At 38.3% G+C, this 24,628-nt stretch overlaps 1 protein-coding gene across 4 annotated transcripts in view; it reads right to left on the bottom strand.

The window, feature by feature from the left end:
- Positions 1–5,183: 5,183 nt before the first annotated feature.
- The window catches only part of Wdr49 (WD repeat domain 49), a 164,724-nt gene continuing 145,279 nt past the window's right edge, over positions 5,184–24,628 (bottom strand). For 2 of the 4 annotated variants that reach the window (XM_052731666.1, XM_052731669.1), the window contains 3 exons: positions 23,810–23,919; positions 22,339–22,485; positions 5,184–6,805 (listed from right to left, as the gene is read on the bottom strand). In XM_052731666.1, the coding sequence (XP_052587626.1) occupies positions 6,675–6,805; positions 22,339–22,485; positions 23,810–23,919 (388 nt within the window). In that variant the 3' untranslated portion in view covers positions 5,184–6,674. The remainder of the gene's footprint in view (positions 6,806–22,338; positions 22,486–23,809; positions 23,920–24,628) is intronic. The other 2 variants (XM_052731665.1, XM_052731667.1) reach the window with 2 other exon arrangements.

A 24,628-nucleotide genomic window follows, 5' to 3' on the forward strand; every position in this document is an offset into this window, starting at 1 on the left:
TTTTATTTGAAAAATTATACATATTAATAACTATTAATAGGCTGCTAGGAAGTGACCTTTCAATGGGAGCAAAGACTAAAGCCTTTAGAATAGTGCTGTTAGCCTTGAAGACCTGAAATACTACATTCCTAAAGTTATAGGTTAAGAGTTACTAAGAAGCATTGGTAGGCATAATGATAAAGAATAATCAAATAGCCTCAAAAAGTAAGTTCTAAGGTGTTATTTTGGTACTTCAGATTTTTTTAAGTATAAATAGAAAAACTCAATTTATGTAAACATAGATTTTACAAAGGGCAAAAATCTCAAAGTGTAATACAAAGCAACTAACAGAAAATAATGTTGGTAAGGCATGAATACAGATGTAAATTGTTGTGAAAATGATTTATTAAGGATTGAATCAATATAATACTAGTTTGTGGGAGCACAACAGTAAAAATCATTTCATGAGAGAAGTTTTACACATAAATGAATATCTACATATTTTGCTCTGATCTGTGTGTATGTATGTGTGAGTATATATACATAAACATATACATATGTATATATATTTGGCTTTGAACTTTTTATGGATGAATATATGTTATTTATGAATATATATGCATATATATTCAATTTCTCAGACTATTTCTGACAAAATTATCTAATTACAGCTATGTAAGTGGTCAAAATGTTATCAGAATCTTTCAAACAAGTTGGAATTCATTAGATGTATCTTTATGCATTTGGTCAACAATGAAATAATAAATATTATTAGGAATGATGTAGCTCTCCCTGGTAATATAGTCTTGGTATTAAGATAACATTCATACAGCTACTTCTCATAATAAAAATTTACATCTGTAAGTAGCCATTTCTACCTTTAATTTTCTAGGCATTTAATAAGTTATAACATCAAACAATTTTAAGACAAACGAAAGCAATGTTTTATTTTTTTAAATGATTATATTATTCCTGCATGAAAGTGAATTAAGCACTATTCCTATACTTCAGTAAACAGAATCCATGTTATTGAATATCTGCTTCATTCAAAATTATTTAATTTCAAGGTACTTACCTTGAATTAACTTCTGGTTGTTTACTGGAGGGCTGTGACTAAACTATACTTACTGGAAACCCTCATATATGAAGCACCTTATCAGTGAAGGCCAACTGCACTTACCTGGAACACTGGATGATTAATTCTTCCCCAACCAGAGCAGGTGTGCACTATGCTGTTATGTGATCAAGTTAATGATCAATGATGACGTGTGAATGAATTAAGAAAAAGAACAGTAAGACTTAAAATTGTTAAGTGATATTATTGTTTAATTAGTTATTTCATTTCCTTTAAAAGTAGAAACAATCAGAGAAATGGTGACCGATAATGTAAATATGATGGACTCTCAGGGGACTCCAAGTCAGATTAAGAATTCAACCCATCACAAATACTTCAAAGTGCTTGTGAGGAAAAGAAGAAAGCCAAATCACATCCACACCACAGCTGCCACAATTCATCACTTTACACACTGGTCAGAGGCATTTCCTGTGTCTATGAGTCTCATTCTAATTTACTGGGGAAAAAAGTATAGATGTTGAAAATATATTTTTATGTTTAAGAAGAAAACTAGATTAAGATTATTAATTTACCAAATTCTGTTTTTTTTTAAAAATCAAACCACTATTAACTGCAGGTAACTTGATAGAGAATATTGTGGTTACTTATATGTGATTTTAACATTCTACATGACTTCCTCTACAATCCAGCCATGAATAAAAAACATATGCATAATTCAATGGGTTTTATCTCATTTTCATAGTTCCATTCAATCATCTCAGTGGCAGGCAGGTATTAAATACATATATCATTCATTATGGCCTCCGAGAAATGGAAAATTTAGTGTGGTTTCACTGCAGCACACATGTCACTCTTGATCACCAAATTTAACAGTATTTCTGTTAAGTTCATGGGGAAGAAATAAAATGTACATACCATCTTAAAATGAACACATCTTCTAAAATTTTTATCCCAGACCTTGAGCCTTGTTAATACCTTTCAGTGATTTAACAGGGTCATGACTCAATAACAGACCTGAGAAGCGTTATGACTATGCGAAGCCATCATCTCCTAATTAGCTAGGTTTTACTTTTTCAGCATTAAAGATTGAACCAGGACTGTTATTCATGCTGACAAATAGCTCTCCCACTGACCTACATCTTAGTCTACCAAACAGTATTTTTTACTATAGAGGCATTCCCAAGTGTTTCTTTTTAAAATCTCAGGGTTTCTTCCAACATTGTATTTTCTAACATAAAGTTTTTTCTAGATTTAATGATGCTATAAACAGTTTTCCAAACTAGAGCTGTTTCGTACATGAGCAATACCTTCTAAAGTGTTCTACACATAAATACAGATCAAAATGTCTAAGACTTTCAGCCAGTGTTCTTCCACCCATGCAGTAGCACCAGCAACCATAAATCACTCGCATCCTTAGCTACCAACTTATTGTGTCTGCCCATAATTCTGATCATATTGTGATTTATCCAAGAAACAGCCAGTACTTTCCCTGCCTTGAAAAGGAGTAGACAGCCACTCTGTCTTATTTAGACCATTCAATGTGATTTTTCTGTAGTGACCTTAAATTAAAGCAGTTCAAACAAAAATATGCATTGTCCTTTCTCTTCTGAAGTAAAAAGCAATAACTATGAATTTTTGCTTCCACATTTAAGATGTTTTAGTAGTCAATAAAATATTATTGTCCATAAAATATTACTGCACATCATTTAAAAACTTTCACAAATCTCTTCTTTTCAGAACTACATTTTGCCCCTAGAGAATAAAAGAAATATGTTCATAATGAGACTGTAAATGCTTTTGTACAAATTTTAGCATCATCTATAGCAAGGAGCTAGCACTATAATCTCATCACTTTTCTTAGTATTTTATAGTTATTTTCAAATAAAACATACTTAATTCCAAACATTAAAAACACAAAATATATGCTATGTACTCATCAACAACAACAAAAAAAACCCTAAAAGTTAATTTTTCCACTTGATCTCAAATTAATCTCAGGCAACTTTTATTCTGTCAGTGTACACCATATTTTTTAAGTGATAAGAGGAACATATTCTAAAAAGAAAAATTACATTATATCTGGTATAGATGTACATATTACAAACAACTATTGAAAATCATAACACATCTTATTTTAATATGACAAGTTCCTTTCACTTTAGAAAAATGGTTCTTAAATAACTGCATCTAAATGTTAATTTCAGAAACAGTTTATAATTTTCCAGTCTATTAGCATTTGACAGGCAAGACCCTGCTACTTGTTTAGCACAATTAGATGCTGTAAAGTATGAAAGAATAGTAAGATGTAATAGCTAAATGTCATTCATTTTTCTTTTTGTGTATATTTTGTCAAATTATTAGAAGTGGTAACAGCAAAAGAAACTTTCAGAGATTTAAAGCACCTATTGAATTTATCAAATGTACTTTGAGACAGTTCCTCTTAATTATATTTATGGAATAGGACATGAAGTTCATGATGGATGGAATTAGTATTCTATAAAGCATCGAGCTTTGCAGACATAATATTCTACAAAAAGAAAGTCTGTCTATATGGAGCAGACTATATTACACTAATCTCTTCACAAAACCTCATCAGGAGTTAAAAATAAGATGTGTCTATCAGAAGACTTTCTAAATTACCCCTGAAAAAAATAATAGCTCATTCAATCTCAGCCTAATTAACCATCGTACTATTTGTGAATCCACTTGAGAAAGCTGAAAACAAGATGAGACTTTCCTGTGTACATGTGAGCAAATTGTCTTGCCTCTGCCTTCTATAACGGACTGTGAATGGAGAAATGGATGCATGCCCTCATGGTTGTATAGACAAATGTATATGGAGAAAAGAGCTGCCACGAAGGATTTGGTATCTTTATTACTTTCCTTCACATCTTAATAATCCCTTAAATTTCTGGGAATGTGTCTCTGACTTAAGTTTACTGTACTATCATCAACCTATGACTCATAAATCATTATTCTGGTTTGAAATGATGGATTATCCAATCAAGCATTTCATTCAGTGTAAAAATTATCTGCAATCTCCCTGTGAGATGGTTTGTTTCTGTTTGAACATCTAAATGAATCCTTTATCTCAAAGTAATATTTTTTAAGTTTTAAAATTTTGCCTTGAAATATTTTCAAATTTATATGAATTTGCCTATATAGTACAAAGATATACTATCTGCATGTCCTCCTTTTCAGTTTCTCCAACTGTTACCATTTGCTACACTTGTACACTCTATATATCCTTGATCAATAGAAAAGATAGATAGACAGATACATAGATAATAACAGATACATAGATAATAAATCAATGATAGAGTTAGGTACATGCATGCATACACAGCTGTGTTTATGTGTTTTGCATACACATATAATATTTTTGAATCATTTGAGGTCAAGTTGCAGCTTTCTATTGTGGTGATATTGTGTTCCCCAATATATCATGCACCCTAATAAATTTATATGGGGTCAGAGAACAGAACAGCCACTAGACAGACATAGAGGCCAGAAAATGGTGGCACTCACACCTTTAATCCTATCACTTGGGAGGCAGAGATCCATCCAGATCTCCATGAGTTTAAAGCCACACTGGAAACAGCCAGACATGGTGACTCATGCCTTTAATCCCAGGAAGTGAGCCTTTAATCCCAGGAAGTGATGGCAGAAAGCAGAAAGTTATATAAGACATGAAAACCAGGAACTAGCCATGTTAAGCTTTTAGCCTTTGAGGAGCAGCAGTTCAGCTGAGAACCATTCGGATGAGAACACAGAGGCTTCCAGTCAAAGGAAACAGGATCAACTGAGGAACTGGCGAGATGAGGTACCTGTGGATTGTTCTGCTTCTCTGATCTTCCAGCATTCACCCCAATACCTGGCCCTGGATTTGTTTTTATTAAGACCATTTAAGATTCGTGCTACATTCTATTACACATAAAGATTCCAGTACATATTATCTATATTCTGTAAAGAATATTTTTCAAATAAACACCTCAACACACACATGCATGCACATACAGATAGGCAGATAGGTGCGTATGTGTGCACATGCGTACACACACACACACACACACACACACACACACACACACACACACACCCCTCCTGTATCTTTGCATATAGTACTACCATCCAATGAGAAGGTAAAGTCATATACATAAGAGTAATAATATCTGACTCACTACTCACGTAAACACAGACAGAAGTTAATTCTGTCAGAAAACCTTTCCACTCCACCCATTCCCAAACCAAATGTTTTCTCTAATGATACTGGAAAATGTATTATTAAATCCCATGTCACTAAATATATCCTGTAAAAAAGTGAACAGAGCGAGTATACAAATGCCTTAAACTTAGAAATAGGCAGAGCAGGGTTACAATCCCAACAATGATATTTAATCATTAGACAGCATTAAAATAGATACATGTTAAAGAATTGCATATGAGATTTAAATTTAAATAGATTGAATTTTTTGGTTGTTGATCACAATTATCCACAGTGGATTAATTATTTACCAGCATGAGTTATTGCTAGAGTTTTACAGCCCAGCTATTCTAAAGGCTTCTTTAAAATATAAATATATCCAAATAAACTGAACTTGTGGAAATTAACAATTTTTCTAAAGGACACAATAAAAAAATCACAATATTGGTTTCCTGGAGCATGATGTACATAAAGAAAAGTTTGTCACAAGGAGAATCAGTAAGATACAGAACCAAATATTTCCTAATGGGCTCTTCGTGGACAGTGACGCCTTTGCAAAGGTCCAGGCACTTTGCTTCTTTTCCAAGGCTATTACCTGTTTGGCTATGATATGCCGGTTGGTTTTCAAATATAGAAGTAGATCACTCCCACCAATATCCCACTAAGGGCATAAGAAAAGGAACATAAATCTAAAATGACTACTAGGAAATATTGATTATCCTGATTTGATTCCTACATATTGGATATATGTGTTGAAATATTAGCCTCACTGTGTCCATCAACATGTTCAATGGTCACATGTCAATCAAAATTACTTGAAAATACTTAATGACTTTTAAATGTTGACAACACCAATTTGATCATTAATGTGTACTGAATTTTAACACTGTACACAATAAATTTGTACAGCTAAATTTTTAAATATATACATATTAAAAGAACATTTTTAAAGTATTTAAAAAGAATACAACATGCTGCTATTGTCAATATCTAACTGTCAGTATCAAAATTGTTCAGGAAAAACAAATCATAATGAGGGAGAACATTAAAACAGACAAATTTTAAATGATTTTTAATGAATTTGTTAGTCTTTTATATATGCTAGTGAAGATTTTATAATAAAACACATTGTAAATGTCTGTTTACAGGGGCAATTACAGGGACACCTAGGTAAAATACTTTCTTCTGAAACAGATAAAAACCAATCAGCATTCCTCCACATTAAACCAATCTCTCTTATAACCCTTCTTAGATTATACAAAGGGACGACTCTGAGTGCAAAGAGAACAAACACAAAGTCTGAAGACGGAGTTTCTTGACATTTCCATGGGAAGAAAAAGAGAAAAGGCATCTGGATGCTTCTTGGCATTTTATGGAGTGTTCCATGTCACCATGGCGTGTTTGTTTTTTGTTTGATCATAATTGCTTCTTATTTCTTTTTGTCTTCACTTCACCACTTGGTTCTTGACAAAATTGCTTGACTTCTCTTTCATGATCAAGAATTCCTTTGGGGAACAGGTTTTTCTCATCAAATACAGCTTTCAAAGCTACAAAATGATGAAGAACGTGACATGAAAATTACATTTAGTAAGAGTCCCAGTTAAATGAAATAGCAGGGAGAAATCAATCAAGTTTTCTTTGTGTGAAAAAGTAAGTTTCTAGGACCAAGAATGTACAGGAGAGATTCTTTTCTAAGCTTCTGCTCATTTTAGTTTTATTTGAATTTAAAGCTCTCTGTCTCTGCCTCTATCTGTCTCTCTGTCTCTCACTGTCTCTGTCTCTGTCTCTCTGTCTCTCTGTCTCTCTGTCTCTCTCTCTCTCTCTCTCTCTCTCACACACACACACACACACACACACACACACACACACATACACACACAGCTTGTCCTACTACTTTATGTGTATGATGACAGAGACTGGTGATATAAGGGTGAGGACTAAATAAGTTGGTGTTTTCTGTTTCTGTTTTTAATCTACTTTACAGCCATCAAGGGCTTGTAAAAAGCCTAGAACAAATTATTCTGTATTGAAATAAGAGAATTAAAATAATCAAAACACAGTTTGACTGTCTGAATGACTAAACACATACATCTGCAATCACATCCTTACAAAACACTCTGATGTGCAGGGATCTGTAGCTTCAAAAAAAAAAAAAAAAGAAAGAGAGAAGCAAATTATTTCTATGGTTGGTGATACTGCACAGCAAGAAGTGGGAGGAAACTGCCATGTATTCAAGGAACTAATTTTGGCCTCCAGTGTAACTCTGTCATTTAACCAATGCATACTGGAAGTACATTATACAAATGTTTTGTACTAAGCCTATAGGACACTAACATGAATAACTCATAGGCTCTTCTTTGAACTAATTAAAAGCAGAAACAGTACGTATGCTGGTTATACCATAAATAGCATAACATTAGAATAGGGTGCTAGCAGAAAGCAGACAACACAAATCATGTATAAATAAATAAAGAGTGTAAAACAATATACAGGGACTAGGGTAAAGCTTTAGGTACTATTTACTTGGTGACGATGTGGAAATGCAGACAGGATTTTAGTTACCTATCATGAAGATGGAGATGAAGAAAGACTGACAAAGGTGAACAGAGATGTCAGCTAGAAACAGTAAAGTATGCGCAAGGGCAGAGAAACAGGAGCTACTTTCCAAGTAACGGGATAACTCAGCACAATGGAATAGAAGAATAGAGGAGGAAAGACAACATGGGGTGAAACTGGAGCTTGGCTAATGAGAATGTTAAATGTCCAGCCAAAGAATACTGAAAAAGGGGGGGGGAAGGATACTAAACAACTTTATAATGTAGTGATCTCTTAGGCTGGGAGGATGATTCAAGGACAAAGGGCTTGCTTTACAAACATGAGTATAGGAGTCTGGAGTCCCAGAATGCACATAAAACCAAATGCAGTCTAGAAAGCACATACAACGCATGTCTCTAACCGTGCTGTGCCCACAGTGAGAGGGAGGCAGAGGCAGGAGAACACTCAGAAGCCCACAGTGAAAGGGGAGGCAGAGGCAGGAGAACACTCAGAAGCCCACAGGGAAAGGGGAGGCAGAGGCAGGAGAACACTCAGAAGTCTACAGTGAGAGGGGAGGCAGAGGCAGGAGAACACTCAGAAGTCTACAGTGAGAGGGGAGGCAGAGGCAGGAGAACACTCAGAAGTCTACAGTGAAAGGGAGGCAGAGGCAGGAGAACACTCAGAAGTCTACAGTGAAAGGGAGGCAGAGGCAGGAGAACACTCAGAAGTCTACAGTGAAAGGGGAGGCAGAGGCAGGAGAACACTCAGAAGTCTACAGTGAAAGGGAGGCAGAGGCAGGAGAACACTCAGAAGTCTACAGTGAGAGGGGAGGCAGAGGCAGGAGAACACTCAGAAGCCCACAGTGAAAGGGGAGGCAGAGGCAGGAGAACACTCAGAAGTCTACAGTGAAAGGGAGGCAGAGGCAGGAGAACACTCAGAAGTCTACAGTGAGAGGGGAGGCAGAGGCAGGAGAACACTCAGAAGCCCACAGTGAAAGGGGAGGCAGAGGCAGGAGAACACTCAGAAGCCCACAGTGAAAGGGGAGGCAGAGGCAGGAGAACACTCAGAAGTCTACAGTGAAAGGGAGGCAGAGGCAGGAGAACACTCAGAAGTCTACAGTGAGAGGGGAGGCAGAGGCAGGAGAACACTCAGAAGCCCACAGTGAAAGGGAGGCAGAGGCAGGAGAACACTCAGAAGTCTACAGTGAGAGGGGAGGCAGAGGCAGGAGAACACTCAGAAGTCTACAGTGAGAGGGGAGGCAGAGGCAGGAGAACACTCAGAAGCCAGTCAGTCCATGTGTTCAGTTATAAGGGGAAAGGAGAAAACCAACATTGGAGCTGTCCTCTGACCTCCACATGCTCTCCTGCACACACACACACACACACACACACACACACACACACACACACACACACACACATGCACATACACCCTATGCCATCATATACTCCCCCACAAAAATTAAATGTAAAATAAAATATGGTAAATAAGATAAAAGCACAAAACAAAACAACAAAAAAGTAAACAATAATAAATAAAGCACTCCTTACTAGTAGTACAAACATGGCTATAAAACTCATTATCTTTCCCTTTCCATCCTTTAAATTGGATAACAAGAAGAGAAATGAGGGTAAATTATTCTGCAAACAAAGACCATTGTCATAAAAAACTCAAAAGGAATATGCAACCTGCAGCCTACAAAATATGATGAACCCGGCCCAGTTGCTGAGATTGCAAAAGTTACAGGAGAAGAAAACTACACAAGGGGGAGTCGGTCGAAGAAGGCCGGCACCAGCAGCAGCAGCAGTGGCAGCTCAGAGAGAAGGAAAACAAAACAAGAAAACAACCCACAAAGCAAGCAAACAAACAAACAAAACACCCACAGGAACTTAGAGCACCCTAGATGACAGTGGGACCCAGACAGCTGATCACCAGGGAAGAGAGAGAGACACTTGGTGCTCACCCTTTGCATGCGATGATAGAAGCAGGACCGCAATGGGAGGAAATAGTTGCAAGAAAATATGAGCAACTTACTGAAACTACTTAGGATTCAAAAAGAATGTTTAGCATCACTGTGATGGATTTCTGCCTGTGTATATGTTTGTATGTATGTTGACTAAACTCAAGCTACCAGTTAGTCCCTAGGAATTTGTTTTCCAGGTGCAAGAAATAGTTAGCTTTTCTAAATCTCTTAGGCGAGTCCAATGTAATCAACTGGAAGACATAAAAGCAGTACTGCATCTTTCCTAAGAGAAGGAAAAAACTTCTCTGCCCAGAGCGTCCATCTTCCCTTATGACTGAGCTCTATGTATTTTGTGGTTGCTCTGGGCACCCCACACTGCCTTAAACCACCCCCTACCCAATATAGGACCATGCTGGTTCTATTTCCCCGATTCAGTTCCAGCTAGTATATTTGCCATGAATCTATTGTTTACTATAGAACGGTTGCAAGAGATCATAAAGACAGACAGGTGAATTTTTCATGGTCCCTGTGACTTGGGACTGATGTCTGTTGAATAATCCTAAGAAAGACACTTTGTGTCCATCAAACACATGGCTTATTTTAAAGTAGCTTGCCTGCATTGTACCCACTTAGGAACCTGAAGCACTGTCTTCAAGGCTACACAGTTTAAAATCTTGGAGAACAGTTAGCCCAGAAGGGTTAGCAACAATCATTATTAGTTGGTTCGTTGGTCACATAGATCTTGAAAGCTTCTGAGTGCTTCTCTTTAGACTTTCAAAGAACGAAACTCCCTACCTGGGCACCATAGTCTCACATGAAGTTATCCCTGACATGCTTATCGATCTGTTCTTCTACTAGACTTCTCAATTACCTCCAGATACAACAATCTTTGTTCTTCCCTTGACAAACATCAATTTTGCTTCCATCTCAATGGCTTTACAGTTCTGTGTACAGTGCTTGGACTATTCTGCCTCAATGCCTTTGTGGGTTCCATCTCTAAGAATTTGCCTGACATGCAAACCTGTGGGACTGCCCATCAAGTCAGGCTTCTTCTGGGTGCTTTGGGTACTGCATGCGATCTGTATAGGGATAGAGCCCCCTTCTGGATAATTTGGGTACTACATTACATTGTTTCATTTTCCTACACAGCACTTAGTAACTACACAGGCTTAGATTCTCTCTGATTTATTTACTTATCGCGTTAGCTTTCCCATTGCCGTGGCAAATACTGAGAAAACAACCTTAAGGAAGGGATCATCAATTTTGGTTCATGGGCTACTTTGATCTTGGGTCTGTGTGGGGGAGTGCATAGTGGTTGGAGCATGTGGCCAAAGTTACTCATCTCAGTAGAAGAGCAGAGAGGAAGGGAACAGGAACAAGATATAACTCTCAAAGACATGTTCCCAGTGACCAGTTTCCTCCATCTCCCTAAAATTTCTACCACCTCCCCAAAATAGCTTCACCATCTGAGGACCAAACATTCAATACATCAAAAGAACACTTCATATTCAAGCCTCAAAACTTGTTTACTGCCTGTCTCCTCTAAAGTATAAATTCAATGAAGCAACTCAATCAAATGAGAAACATACTCCTACACATAAGTAAGAATACCCTCTGCATATGGGAAACAGTTATGTAGCTGGGTCTATTTGAGGGGCCCCTGGCAGTGTGATCACAATCTATCCCTGGTGTATGAGCTGGTTTCTAGATACCATTACCTATGGTTGAACACCTTGCTCTCACCCTTAATAATGCGGGGAGGGGCTTAGTCCTACCTCAACTGAATGTACCAGGCTTAGCTGTCTCTCCATGGGAGAACTTACCCTGTTGGAGGAGGGGATGGGGGGGGAAAGTAGGGGGAGCAGGAGGAGGGATGAGAGGGGTATCTGTGGTTGGTATGTAAAATGAATTAAAATATTTTAAAAAATGAATAAATTTTAAAATAAAAATCTATTGTAATTAGGAACCATTTGCATTCATTTGATTTATATTCAATCATATATATATATTTGTATATTACATATATATATATTTGTTGAACTGATAAACAAGTAAAAGGGTGATGCTCAGTGCTCACACTTTGCATCCTTACATTGTGAAGACTGGCGCTCAATAATAATGATAAAAGTGTAGGTGTTCGTGGGATACATGATCATATGTTCATATATTCAACCATAATGTCAGCCCTGAAAAATCAAAATGTAGGGCCAGTTGAGATAGCATAGTGGGCCAAAACACTTGATGCCAAGCATAAAGGCCTGAGAATGACCACTGGGACCCACATGATAGAAGGAAAGAACAAACTACCATAGGTTGCCCTCTAACCTTTACTTGTATCATGACATACACATGTTCTCTCTGTCTCTCTATCTATCTATCTATCTAAACACACACAGAGAGAGATAAATAAACATGCAATAAAATTAAAAGTAAAAAGTGGGCTTGAGAGACGTCTCAGCACTTAAGGCCTCTTGATGCCCTTTCAGAGGACCTGAGTTCAGTTCCCAGTCCTCATCTTAGACATCTTACAACTGCCTGTAACACCAGCTCCAGGAGATCCAATGGCCTCTTCTGCCTTCTAAAGGCACAAATGTACATGACATACACACAGAGAGAGACATAACCACACACATAAATAAGATTAAATCTTAAAATAAAAATCTATTGTTCTCAGGAGCCATTCACACTCATTCCTTCCTACTCAGAAAACTACGGTGTTAACCCACTCACCACATCATTTCATAGTTGGCTGTCTGACAACATTTTCTATAATGACAACCACAAAGTATTTTTAAAGTGATGAAAATGAAGTATGTGCTGGTTGTGAAGAATTGAAAAACACTGTCACTAAAATAACATGATGTCCTGACTTACAAATGACAAAGTTGGTTTATTGGCTGCCATCTGGCCTTCCCCCCCACCCCCACTAACTGGCAACTTCATAAGACTGACAACAATAGCAAAATTTCCAAAGATGACCTGAAAAACGTACGATTCTATGCAAACCGTGCATAACAACCAGCTGCGGAGAATCTGCGGTTTCTGAAAACCTCCCTCACCCATATTTCCAGCCGCATTCTAAATCTCACTCACTATTCTTGGTCTAACTCCAGTGTGCGTGATGGACATGAGAATCACTTGTTAAAAATGCATTCTGACTCAACCAAGGCCAGGGACTATGACTCGGCCTCTCTAACAATTATTCTCACCTTGTGATGTCCTGAATAGAATTCGTCAATCTAAGTTCTAGGTGAGCGTTGTCAAAGCCCTGGTCAATTTCAGCCTCTATCGGGTTACAATTAGCTGGGAGGAGTGGAGGGAGGGGAAACTATGGTCTCAATGTATTGTATAAGAAGAGAATCTATATTCAATTAAAAAAAAACTATAGCAACAGGCTGGTGTCAAAAAGTGGAGATGGATTGAAGTGGAAATCTTCATATGATTCTTAATAATGTCCATAGAGGTCATTATCTGTTTATCTTTTCCAGATATCATTTTGTTACATTTTATTTATTTTTGTGTACATTTGTGTGCGTTTGTGTGGGCAGGTACATGCATTCCACACTGCAATTGAAGGTCAGAGGACAATTTATGGAAGTCTGTCTCTGGTTCTACACTGTGGTTTCCAGGGATCAAACTCTGGTCATCAGGGTAAGCTTCAGGTGCCTTTTCCCACTGAGCCCCAGAATATCTTTTTCACATATTCAGATAATTTATAGACTCCAAGTATCGTTATGTGTTTCTGAGTTTAATGATGGATTTACCTTATCAAACAAAGCTATAGAATACTGTGAAATATTTATATATAAAACTGATTTTGAATAAGACCATATATATATATATATATATATATATATGTATGTATGTATGTATGTATTTCATCTGTACTGTAAAAGCCATAGAGAACAATCTCGTGGTTCCATGGAAAACTATTTTATCCTGAACACCCTTGAAGGTCATCAGAATCAGGCTGCATTCACTGGTCTTGAATTATTTTGCCTCTTTGTGAATTTGCAGGTGAATTGATTTAAAGTATTACTCATAAAGCCATTTGTTAAAGATTTTTTTTCACCAGCGTATAGCACTGTTGGGGGATGAAATCTTTAGGAGATAGAGTCTAATGAAATGAAGTTAGGTCACTAGTAACTTGAACTACAAGCAGATATTTGAACTTCTGCCCTTCCTGACTTTCTTATTGGGTCCAGCTAACTAAGGTCTTCCCCCTGCCACATGCTTCCTGCCTTGATGCATTCCCTAGCCATAGGCTCAGCGCCACAAAGCTAAGTAGTCATAAGCTGAAACCTCTGAACCCATGAGCCAATATTATCTCCCTATGTTGAATGCCGTCAAACATCACAGCATCAGAAAGCTGACCAGAGCCGGAGGTTAGTGATGGATATGTAACTCTCTTGTCTGGTAAAGACTGGACTGACTTCCTTCCTACCTTGAAGGTAGCAGTTTGGGTGGCTGTATCTAAGTTATGCTATAGCTGATTTCCCTGTACAAATTATCCTTACTAATTATCAGTTCTTTTCTTTCCCTATCAAGCTACAACCATCTGAACTAACTTTTCCAATTGTGACAACCCCTCATCACCACCCAAAGACATCACTAAGAACTTAATCCAAATAGCCCAGACACACCAAACTCTAGGTTGCCTTGTAAGAATCCATTTGTCCTAGGAGTTTCAGCCATCCAAAACTGCCATCTCCCAAGTTGTGGTTCAGCAAGTGCTGTGGAATAATCCTTCTGTACACTGTGAATACATATTCCTCTCATTGGTTAATAAAGAACTGACTGACTGGCAGCCAAGCAGGAAATATAGACGAGACAGCCAAACTGAGAATGCTGGAAGGAAGAAGGGCAGAGTCGGTAGAGTCACCAGGAGATACAGAGGGAGCAAGACACGCTGGAGGACAGGTAAAGAAAGCCATGAGCTACGTGGCAATACATAGATTAATGCAAATGGGTTAATTGAAATTGTAAGAGCCAGTTAGTAATAAGCTTGAGATATCGGCCAAGCATTTATGATTTATATTAAGTCTCTTGTGGTTACTTGGAAGAAACTGCCTGGACACAGAAAAACTCACCTACAAAATGCTACGCCAACAAGGATTCCTGAGAGATTGCTTCTAAGATCTTGCTTCACTGCATCCAGAAGGCTTCCGGCCTCCTCTGGCTTGTTCAGCAGTAACTGACACTCACTCATCATCCACAAAACAGAACCTGACAACACTCATTTTACCTGATACTGAGCTTCTGGAAAGCAGAAATAGGTAATAAATCCCATTGTTCTTTTGTGCTCCAGAAACAATTAATCACAAAAAATGCCAACTGCTCTCATATTACTGAGACACAACCCTCTCTATCCTTCTTCATTGTTTTCAAAGACTCACAGATGTCTTCGTCATTTGTGGAAAAGCACAGGCCTCCTTTTAATCCTCTGAGTTGGTCCTCTTTAATGAGAGTCCTTCCCATTACAATAGCCTGAATAAAATCATCTCTTTAATTAATCCTTGTAATTTGTCTTGATGGACCACAACAATAACAATAAAACCCACTTTACCTGAAGTGTCTCTGATAGAACACATTTTCTACAATGGAAGTTTTAAAGATTCATAGAATAAGTATGAATGGTTCTTATGGTAAACCTGACCCTGTGCACTAACTCTAAGCACTATGAATACAGCATATGAAAGGGAGATTTCAAGCTGTTTGAGAATCCACTGGGAACAACTTGGAAGCTAAAGATGGTTCAAGTTGAAAAAGAACTACAAAGAATACAAAAGGATATTAAAAGCCCAGTAGCTAAGACTGAAAAGCCACTGGGGGATTAGGCAGTGTTTGAAAGTGTCCCATGTTCCAAAGTTATAGTTTATAGCATTGAGAGTACCTGGGGAAAATGCCTCTTATAGTACAATTGCCAAATAATATTCACTATTGTTTCCATGTTTTATTCCATTTATAAACGGAAATGCTTCCTTAAATAATTATTACTTTATAATTTACTGGAGATAATAACTCTGAGCCTAAAGACCTCATACTTATATTCCCCAGAGTTCCATTTCTAAAAGCCCACATTGCTGTTCTGTCTACATATTGCATTTAAAATCAGATAAAAAAAAGCTGAACTTTAAATGAATTTTAAAATATGTGTCTCTTAGCTGTGCTGCTACTCAGTCCCCACGCTTACTCTTTCCCACCTACCAAGGCCAGTTTCCTTCCTAGATGGCTGACAGACACTTCCTCTCACCAAATCCTGAAACTGACATTTCCCTGACTTTGAACCATCTTCATCTGCATTTTCTCTCTCATTGGGGATCTTCTGCTTTGGCATAGTTATCCAACCTGAAATTTGATAGCCATACATAATATGTCTCTGATCAGGTCTGATCAGGACATGTGATCCTTCTCATTCAACACTTAAACACTTTCAAATTAGTTATTTTCTAAGGTTTTCTTATTTTTAAAATATTATAATATACCATTTGGTAAGTGATTGGGATGTGCTGTCATGTGCTGTAATTAATCCTCATAGCTTCACAAGATGGGTATCATTATCCGGACATGGCAGATGAGAAAACTAATAATAAGAGATGTAATCCACACATATGCAAGTTCCTGCTCAGAGGCAAAGTGAAGAGTGAAAGACGGATGGATTGCACACATCTCAACTATTAAACTAAGCTGCCTTCAGCCTAGCCACATTATATCACCCTCCACACTGCTCCTAAAAAGTCTTCTAAAATAGGAATGTGATCAAGTAAGTTTCCTCTTTCTTTTTCAACAAGAATTTTGTTTCTGTGGAGGATCTGGTAGGCAGTGGACAGTTATCATTCTCATATAAAGCAAAAGAGAATGTAAGGTAAATGACAAATAATACTCTTATAGTCACCAGAGGGCATGGGAAGAAAGCAAAGATGAACACATTAATTAAAGGGAAAAACAGCATGGAACCTTTCCTAGATGACCTGATATTTTTTACATCATTTGTGGACATTTGTAGGAGACAGATTTATGCTGGGCATGATCGAATCTGAAATATCACCAGCACTCAAGAAGATAAGAATTAGGTCTTTCAGGTCAGTCTGGGTTGCATAGTTAGTTCAAGACCAGCTTGGGTTACAAAGCAAGACCTTGTCTTGAGGTGGAGGTGTATACTTTGCCCCAAATGTTCTGATAGCTCTGTAGGGTGGTGCAATATATTGGAGTACAGAGAAATCCAGTGGCTTTAGCCAACATTCCCTTTTGCATTCTCTGAATACTGGTAGGGGTGGGAGACTATTCAGTAGACTGAAAAAGCAAAGAAATATATTGTCTTGCGAGATTTATAGGACAATACTCCTCTATCTAAAAGGGCAGAAGTCTAACTCAGGCATTCTAAATCAAAAGTACCCTAAATCCAGTGAAAACTACACCTCAGAACTACCTATCACAGTTCCTGGTTTTATTGACACAAGTTGACCATCATTCTCTTTACAGAACTAAATAGCCTTCGCTTCAATATCTATAAAGATTTTACTATTTCTGTTGAATAACACATGACCAGACTTACAAGGAGGTCGTAAAGTGTGACCAATAACCAAGAGTAAAGCAGAGAGCAGAAAAAGAGCCAAGGTTGCCCAGTGTGAGCAGGTCAGAGCTGTAAAATTGCTGTTGTAAACAACTCTTGCCTGCATGGTAGGTGCAAGAGCACACCACTGTCGTCCCAGCTACGTAGAAAAGTAAGGCAGAAGGATGCTTTAACTTCAGGAGTTTAAGGCTAGCCTAGGCAAGATAGAAAGACTGCATTTAAAATAAAACCAAAGTTTTAGGAGTAACCAACCACTGGTTGATGGGATTTAAGGTTCGCTCCACGAGAAGGAACACATGTCTGACATTGATAGGGTGGCCAAGAACCTGAGACTAGAAATAGGCCAGGGACCTAGGGCAAAAAAACCAAATACTACAGTCTGTGAAAGGAACATAGCAATAAAAGGACTCCTGGCAATATCATGCTATACTCACAGATTAGTGTCTTCCTCAGCTGTCATCAGAAAAGCTTCCCACTGTGTCAGAACACGGTCCAAGAATAGAGTTGTGTGAGGAGAATTCAGAGTGGTTGTAAGGAAATGAGCCCAGACTCTTGTGACTTTATTCTCTTCAAAAACACGGAATTGTTCTTGGGATGTGTTTTTTGTGACCCTCCCAGGTGTAGCAGATAGGAGTGAGTTTACTTCAGATTATTTATTACAATTGGCTGTAGTTATTTGTTTACATGCCTTTATAGAAAAGTATATTTTTGCCATGTGCTACTTGTCATTGTGATTATATACAGCTCCAACTAATGAGAACTTTACTCATGTGTGCTTTCTTAACTCCCAGAGTATGAATTGCTGATGCTCTGAATAAAGTTTTCTATTGCATAGGACTTTAATCCACCTCATTGATAGACTTTGATCTCCCAGGTTCCACCACCTCTAGAGAATTAAACATTCCTGCACAGATGGGAACAAATACAGAGACCTACAACTAGGCAGAGTGTAGAGAGTGAGAGACCTCAGAACACTCAATCCTAAATGGAATGTCTCCATCAAATCTCTCAAGGCTCAGGGAACACTGTAGGAGAGGAGGTAGAAAAATTGTAAGAGCCAGTAGGAATGGAACACAGTAGGGAACCAGTGCTTTCTAGACACAGCAGGACACACACACATATGCACTCACAGTGAGTATGACAGTATGCACAGGGCTTGTGCAGGTCTTAGCAAGATGGGATCCAATGCTGAGAGCGGAAGAGGACACACGTCTCTATTCCTAACCCAGAAGATGTCTCTAATTGATAACCACTCACAAAGGAAAAATTAATTTTCTCCAACAGACTTCACAGGATATGCAAACCACACCTAAGGGCAGGCCCCATGTGCAGCAGAAGATGACCAACACAAAATGAACTCAAGGATATATCTGAGGGTTTTTTTTTTTTTGTCTCATAATTGTCTGTCTGGGCAGTCTTTGTTACTTTTTTACTTTACAGATATTTTACTTACATACTAATGTTTGCAGTTTTGTGTTTTTTATGGAATTTCTATGTGTGCAAATGTGTGTGTCTCTGCATCTGTGAGTTTTTCTTTGTCTCTTTTTTCTGTTTTGTCCTATTCTGGTTTATTATTTTATTTTATCTTATATCAACATCATTACCATCATCATCATCATCATCATCATCATCATCTTCATTTAGGTGCTTGTTTGTTTTCAAATGAGAGCAAGAAAAGGTGTGGAGTCTGGTGGGTGAGGAGGTGGGAAGATCTGTGAGGATTTGGGGGGTAGGGAAACCATAATCAGAATATATTGTATGAACTACTTTCAATAAAACAAACAAACAAAATAGCAAGGAAAAGAAGCCTGAAAGAAAAGTTGGGCAAAATGAATGAAAATATGGTACTTTCAATGAGAAACACAGCTATACAAAAGGGACTCAATAGCACTCAAATAAATATGTGTGCCTATATGCATTTTATGTCCAACTTATTCATGAAATCTAAATTAGATAACTGATTAGATAGATATATTTCTTAAGTTTTTATATTTATTTATTTTATTGTGTGAGTGTTCTTCTGCATGTGTGTCTGTGCATCACTTGTCTGGTGCTCACTGAGTTCTGAAGTTTCAAAACAGACTGGAGGGATAGGGAAGTGACTCCGAGGATAAAAGCTGTTGTGTGTGTGTGTGGGGGGGGGAAGCTCTTGTGAAATCATTACAACCTGAGTCCTATGCCTAAAACTCTTGTCAAAAAACGTTGATGAGTAAATTCACATTGAAAGCAATATTATAGCAAGTTCTCTCTATTAAAGGATATGATCTCACATGGAGCATGGCTACCCCAAGAAGTAAGGCAGGGCAGCAAAAACACTATTGTACCTTGAAATCAGTCAAAAATAATGATAATAAGACATAAAAACCAAAGCAGTCACAGAGGAGATAAAGTGGAGTCATTCAGAGCAATGGATTAAAACACTTCAGTGGCTTCTCATTTTTGAATAAATAAATGCCATTATCCCTTGAATGACACTGTGGGTGCTCCATGATCTGGCTTGCTAGCCAGCTGGGTTTCTGCACATTCTTTTTGGAAGTCAGCCATATAGACCCCATGTACTTTCCTTTGACTGTGTTACTCACACTTCTAATTGCATATTCTATTACTTTATCAGAAATACACACACACACACCTTCTTTTCTGGCCTGCTTAACTATTATTACCTATTTGCCCTTTTTAACTTTGATACCTTCCTAATGTTTTTGGTTGAAATGTGTATAAATTTGTGTGTATGACTGTGACCTTGTGTATACAAGTGTATATATGTGTGAAGATGCGTGATTGTGGTCACCCTTTGATATCAGAAGCCATTCACACTATTTTTTGCTTTGTTGGTGGTATGGGTCTTTCTGCATACACATATATAATATCTTGTGCTGGATGGTTTTATGTAACCTTGACAAGAGCGATAGTCATCTGAGTGGTGGGAATCTCGTTAGAGAAATCCCTCTATACGAGGGCTGTACGCAAGCCTGTAGGGCACTTTTAAAATTAGTGATAGATAAGACATGGTTCAGCCCATTCTTGGAGGGCACACCTCTGATCTGGTGGTCCTGGGTTCTATGAAAAAAACACATTGAGATAGCCATGAGGATCAAGCCAATAAGCAGCACTCCTCCGTGGCCCCTGCATCAACTTCTGCCTCCATATTCCAGACCAGTTTGAATCCCTACCTTGGCTCCCCTCAATAGACTGTGACTCAGAAACATAAGCTAAATAAGCCCTTTCCTCTGTGGGTTACATTGGTCATCGTGTTTCCACACAGCCCCAGTAGAACCCACAGCTCACCCTACAGGTTAACCTAGCTAGCAAGCTTCCCCTAGGATCCTCTCTCTCTCTCTGACTTTCCTAATTCTTGGGTGCTAGGATTACAGGCTGCAACTGTGCACACCCATCCAAACACATGGATTCTGGAGATCCAAAATCTAGTCTGTAGCAAATTCTCCTCGGACCCATTCTCCCAGCACAAATTAAAAAAAAAAAAAAAAAAAAAAAACATCCTGATGAAAAATGACAGGACTACAGATTGGAAGGCCCATTCCATATACCTAAAGGCTTAAAGTATATGATTATGTACTTCTAAGAGAAATGAGCAGAAAAAGCTCAAGAAAATAAGCAAATGAGTGCAAATTTAGAACAGAGGAAGTTTAAGAAAAGACCTAGCAATGTGGTAACAGAAGATTGGAAAGTACAGCGATGAGACATGACAATTGTTCTTGATGATGACTGTAAAATGTCTCCAAGTGTGGCTATAAGAGAACAACTGCCTCCGACAACGGTATTGTTAAGAATCATATTGAACCCTATGTCAGACACTGGGAAAGTTTAGAGACTGTGGGTCTCAGATGACTGCCATGTAGCTCTGTTCCTTTCAGTACCGCACGTTGAAAAGACTCTGTTTCCATCGATTATTTGAAATGAGAGCCCCTACAGTGCCCATATGCCTTCTCAGTTCCTCATCCAGTCTCAGGTTGTGTTGCCTGAATTCCCGCAAGGCTCCTTTTGTGGGAAAGATGTTTGTACAGATCTTATTCTCCAAATGCTCACAGACTGCAACGGCTAGAAGAGTCTGAAAAATAGAGCAGTCCCGTGCACATGCTGTTTGGAAATCCTCAGAGATCATTCACTTGCATTTTTTCCAGTTACGCTTCCTTGTCCTCTCTTATTAGGCCGGCACTGCAGCTGGAGCCTCTGAGACAATGTACTTTAAGTAGCCGCTATTTATAGAGGCAAAGGAAGAACAGAGCCAGATTGCTAGAGACTCTCTTCTAAACCTTTAGAATCTCATGATGTTGCTCTCTCTGGTATCAGTTTTTGCTGTGGGATGGTCTGTATGTCAAATGTGTTGCTGATTGGTCAATAAATAAATCACTGATTGGCCAGTGGCCAGGCAGGAAGTATAGGTGGGACTAACAGAGAGGAGAATTGAGAGAACAGGAAGCTGGGTAAGAAGACACTACCAGCCGCCATGATGAGAAACAGCATGTGAAGATACCGGTAAGCCACGAGCCATGTGGCAAGGTATAGATTAATAGAAATTGATTAATTTAAGCTGTAAGAACAGTTAGCAAGAAGCCTGCCACGGCCATACAGTTTGTAAGCAATATAAGTCTCTGTGTTTACTTGGTCAGGTCTGAGTGGCTGTGGGACTGGCAAGTGAGAGAGATTTGTCCTGACTGTGGGCCAGGCAGGAAAACTCTAGCTACAAGTTTTGAAAATGAAGGTTATTTGGGAAGGAGAGGTACTCATCTATGACATATTCATGGCATCCAAGGCAGTCTTCCTTCAGAACAGCGACACAATAGAAATATCCATTTCACATACTGCAGCCTGTTAGCTCTTCTTGCTGAGAGCACAGAGCTATAAATCTTGACAACCACGCTACACTTTGTTTCATGGCAACCTACAAGGCACATGTGTTGTTTTCGTGCGATCCTACTGTATTTCCTTTTCCTTTGATTGTACTGTATGAAGAAAGAGTGGTGATTGTAGGCCCATTGGGGACTTACTTTCAGAGGGCAAAGGAAGCTCTGGAATTTGGGGCTCATCTTCCTCTGGCTCTTCCTTAAAGTATTTGTCAGGGTTTAAGAGGAATTCAGGTTGCTTCACTTCAGGCAGCTCGTTCAACATTCTAAGGCTTAAGGACCTAAAGATGCCTTCAAACGGCAATTTAAGGGAAGGAAGAGAGGAAAAGGACAATGTCGTTAACTCTTTGAAATGAGCTAATGCATTTCCAAATTTACTTTTTAAAATGTAACCTTCTTATCACTCAGTTGATGCAGCTGCAGTGATGACCACATCCTCTAAGCTCAGCTGAAAATAAACCCAGGGTCCTTTCTGTTCAAAGGACAAGGAGGAACCCAAGACTTCCTTTTCGTTCACTTTGCATTTTGTGTATTTTTCTACATTATTCCCTTGAAAATGCATGAGCTGGCTTTTCGGTGCCCACTACCTATGGTGGGACACCTCGCACAGCCTTGAGGCAGGGGAAGGGGCCCAGACCTGTCTCAACTGAATGTACCAGCCTCTGCTGACTCCCCACCGGAGGCCTTATCTGCTTGCAGGAGGGAATGGGGGATGGGTTGGGAGGAGGGCTGGAGGGGCAGGAGGAGGGAAGAGGGGGAATCTGTGATGGGTATGTAAAGTGAATAAAAAAATTCTTAGTAAAAAAAAAAGAAAAGAAAATGAGTATTCTACAGTTTTGGAAAGGCTTCAATTTCTCTCTTATCTCCAAGAAAATTATATCCTTTGTGAAATGCAATACATTTTTCAGTGTTTTTTGAACAAAATATCTAAATTTTGAATTGACAGGTACTTTTTCATTCCACAGCAGCACTTTCTTTATTTTGCTCATGAAGAAGTAAAGGATTTATGTAAGCCACACATTAAAAGCAAAGTTTTGAATGAATTGAAAAAAGTTTTTGCTTCATGTGACAAGGGAATAATGAAAAAGAAATCAATAAGCACCAATAGAAGAAATGGTTTTGTGTTCTGTGGCTGATAGTTCTGTGGAGGCAGGAACTGCGGTTTTACTATCATGCTGGACTCTCTCTACAAGGCCGACCCTAAGCCCGTGGTTCTTCAACTTTTTTATGCATCAGAATCATCACACAGAGAACTAAGTAAACCGTGGGTCACCATATACCACCTGGCTTCTGATCTATTTTTAATTTTTATTTTTTTTGAGGAAGGGAAAGAGGATGAATGTAGTAGGATTTACATTTTTAACGTGTTCCACGATGCTTGATGGTGCTAGACCTACACTCTTTGAGAGTCAGAGTGCTAAGCAGTCACCACCATTTGTGTTCTATTTAATAGGCCCAAGCCTTACCCTCCTCCTTCACCAGATGAGGACCATAGGATTACTCATTATATTTACTAAGGAAAAATGAACATTCCTGATGGACAACATAGCTCTTTGTCCTAGTCATGCTATTCTATAAAATGTCATTCTCTACTGTGTCAATAGCAATTACTTACTGGCTGATTTTTGTATAATTTCACGATGGCAAGGTTTATGTGTTTTTTTCTTATAAATATTTCTCTTCTTATATTTCAGACTGAAATATATTTCTTCTGATGATCTGACACTGGAAGCAAATAATTAAAATATAATAATAATTAAAAGGATAGACAGAGACTTTCTGGCTATGGTAATATAACTTACGTTTGCAAAAAGCATATCTCTTCTTGTGTTTATAAGTAGTGATAGGGACATTTGCTTAAATTAATGAAGCCATGCCTTGAATAAAATGCCCTACCCCAGGTGTTAGTAGAGTAGAGAGAATACAAAGGAAAGAGTCTTCTGTAGCTGTGAAGTCAGGGGAATATGATACAAAAAAAAAAAATTCACAGAAACACATTACACTTCCTTTGCCTTGTGCTTAGGTGACAAGACCTCAGAAAAGCAAGCATTGTTGTCATCTGTCAGCATCTCTTAAACCATAGCTCCTCTCTTATAGTATCCAAAAGACAAAAACGATCAGTAATTTTTAAGCTTCCATATATCCCTATAAGAAAACCCTAAAAGAGCTGGAATGCACACAAAATCTCCTGTAAATGGAAGGTGGAGAGCTGTTCTGGCTAACCTTGGTTGCCAACTTGACTACATCTGCAGTCAACTAAAACCCAAGCAGCCGGCACACCTGTGAAAAATTTATCAATTGGGTCATTGGATAAAGGAAGCCCTACCCTAAATCTAGGCCACACTTTCTTTTGGTATCCCACATAAAAGGATATGGGAGAAGGGGGTGTTTGTATTTTGCCTACTTGCCCTCATTTTCAGTGGCAAATTTATCT

Source organism: Peromyscus californicus, unplaced genomic scaffold, assembly GCF_007827085.1.
Source record: "Peromyscus californicus insignis strain IS unplaced genomic scaffold, ASM782708v3 Scaffold_9__1_contigs__length_137607984, whole genome shotgun sequence".
Lineage (NCBI taxonomy): Eukaryota > Metazoa > Chordata > Mammalia > Rodentia > Cricetidae > Peromyscus > Peromyscus californicus.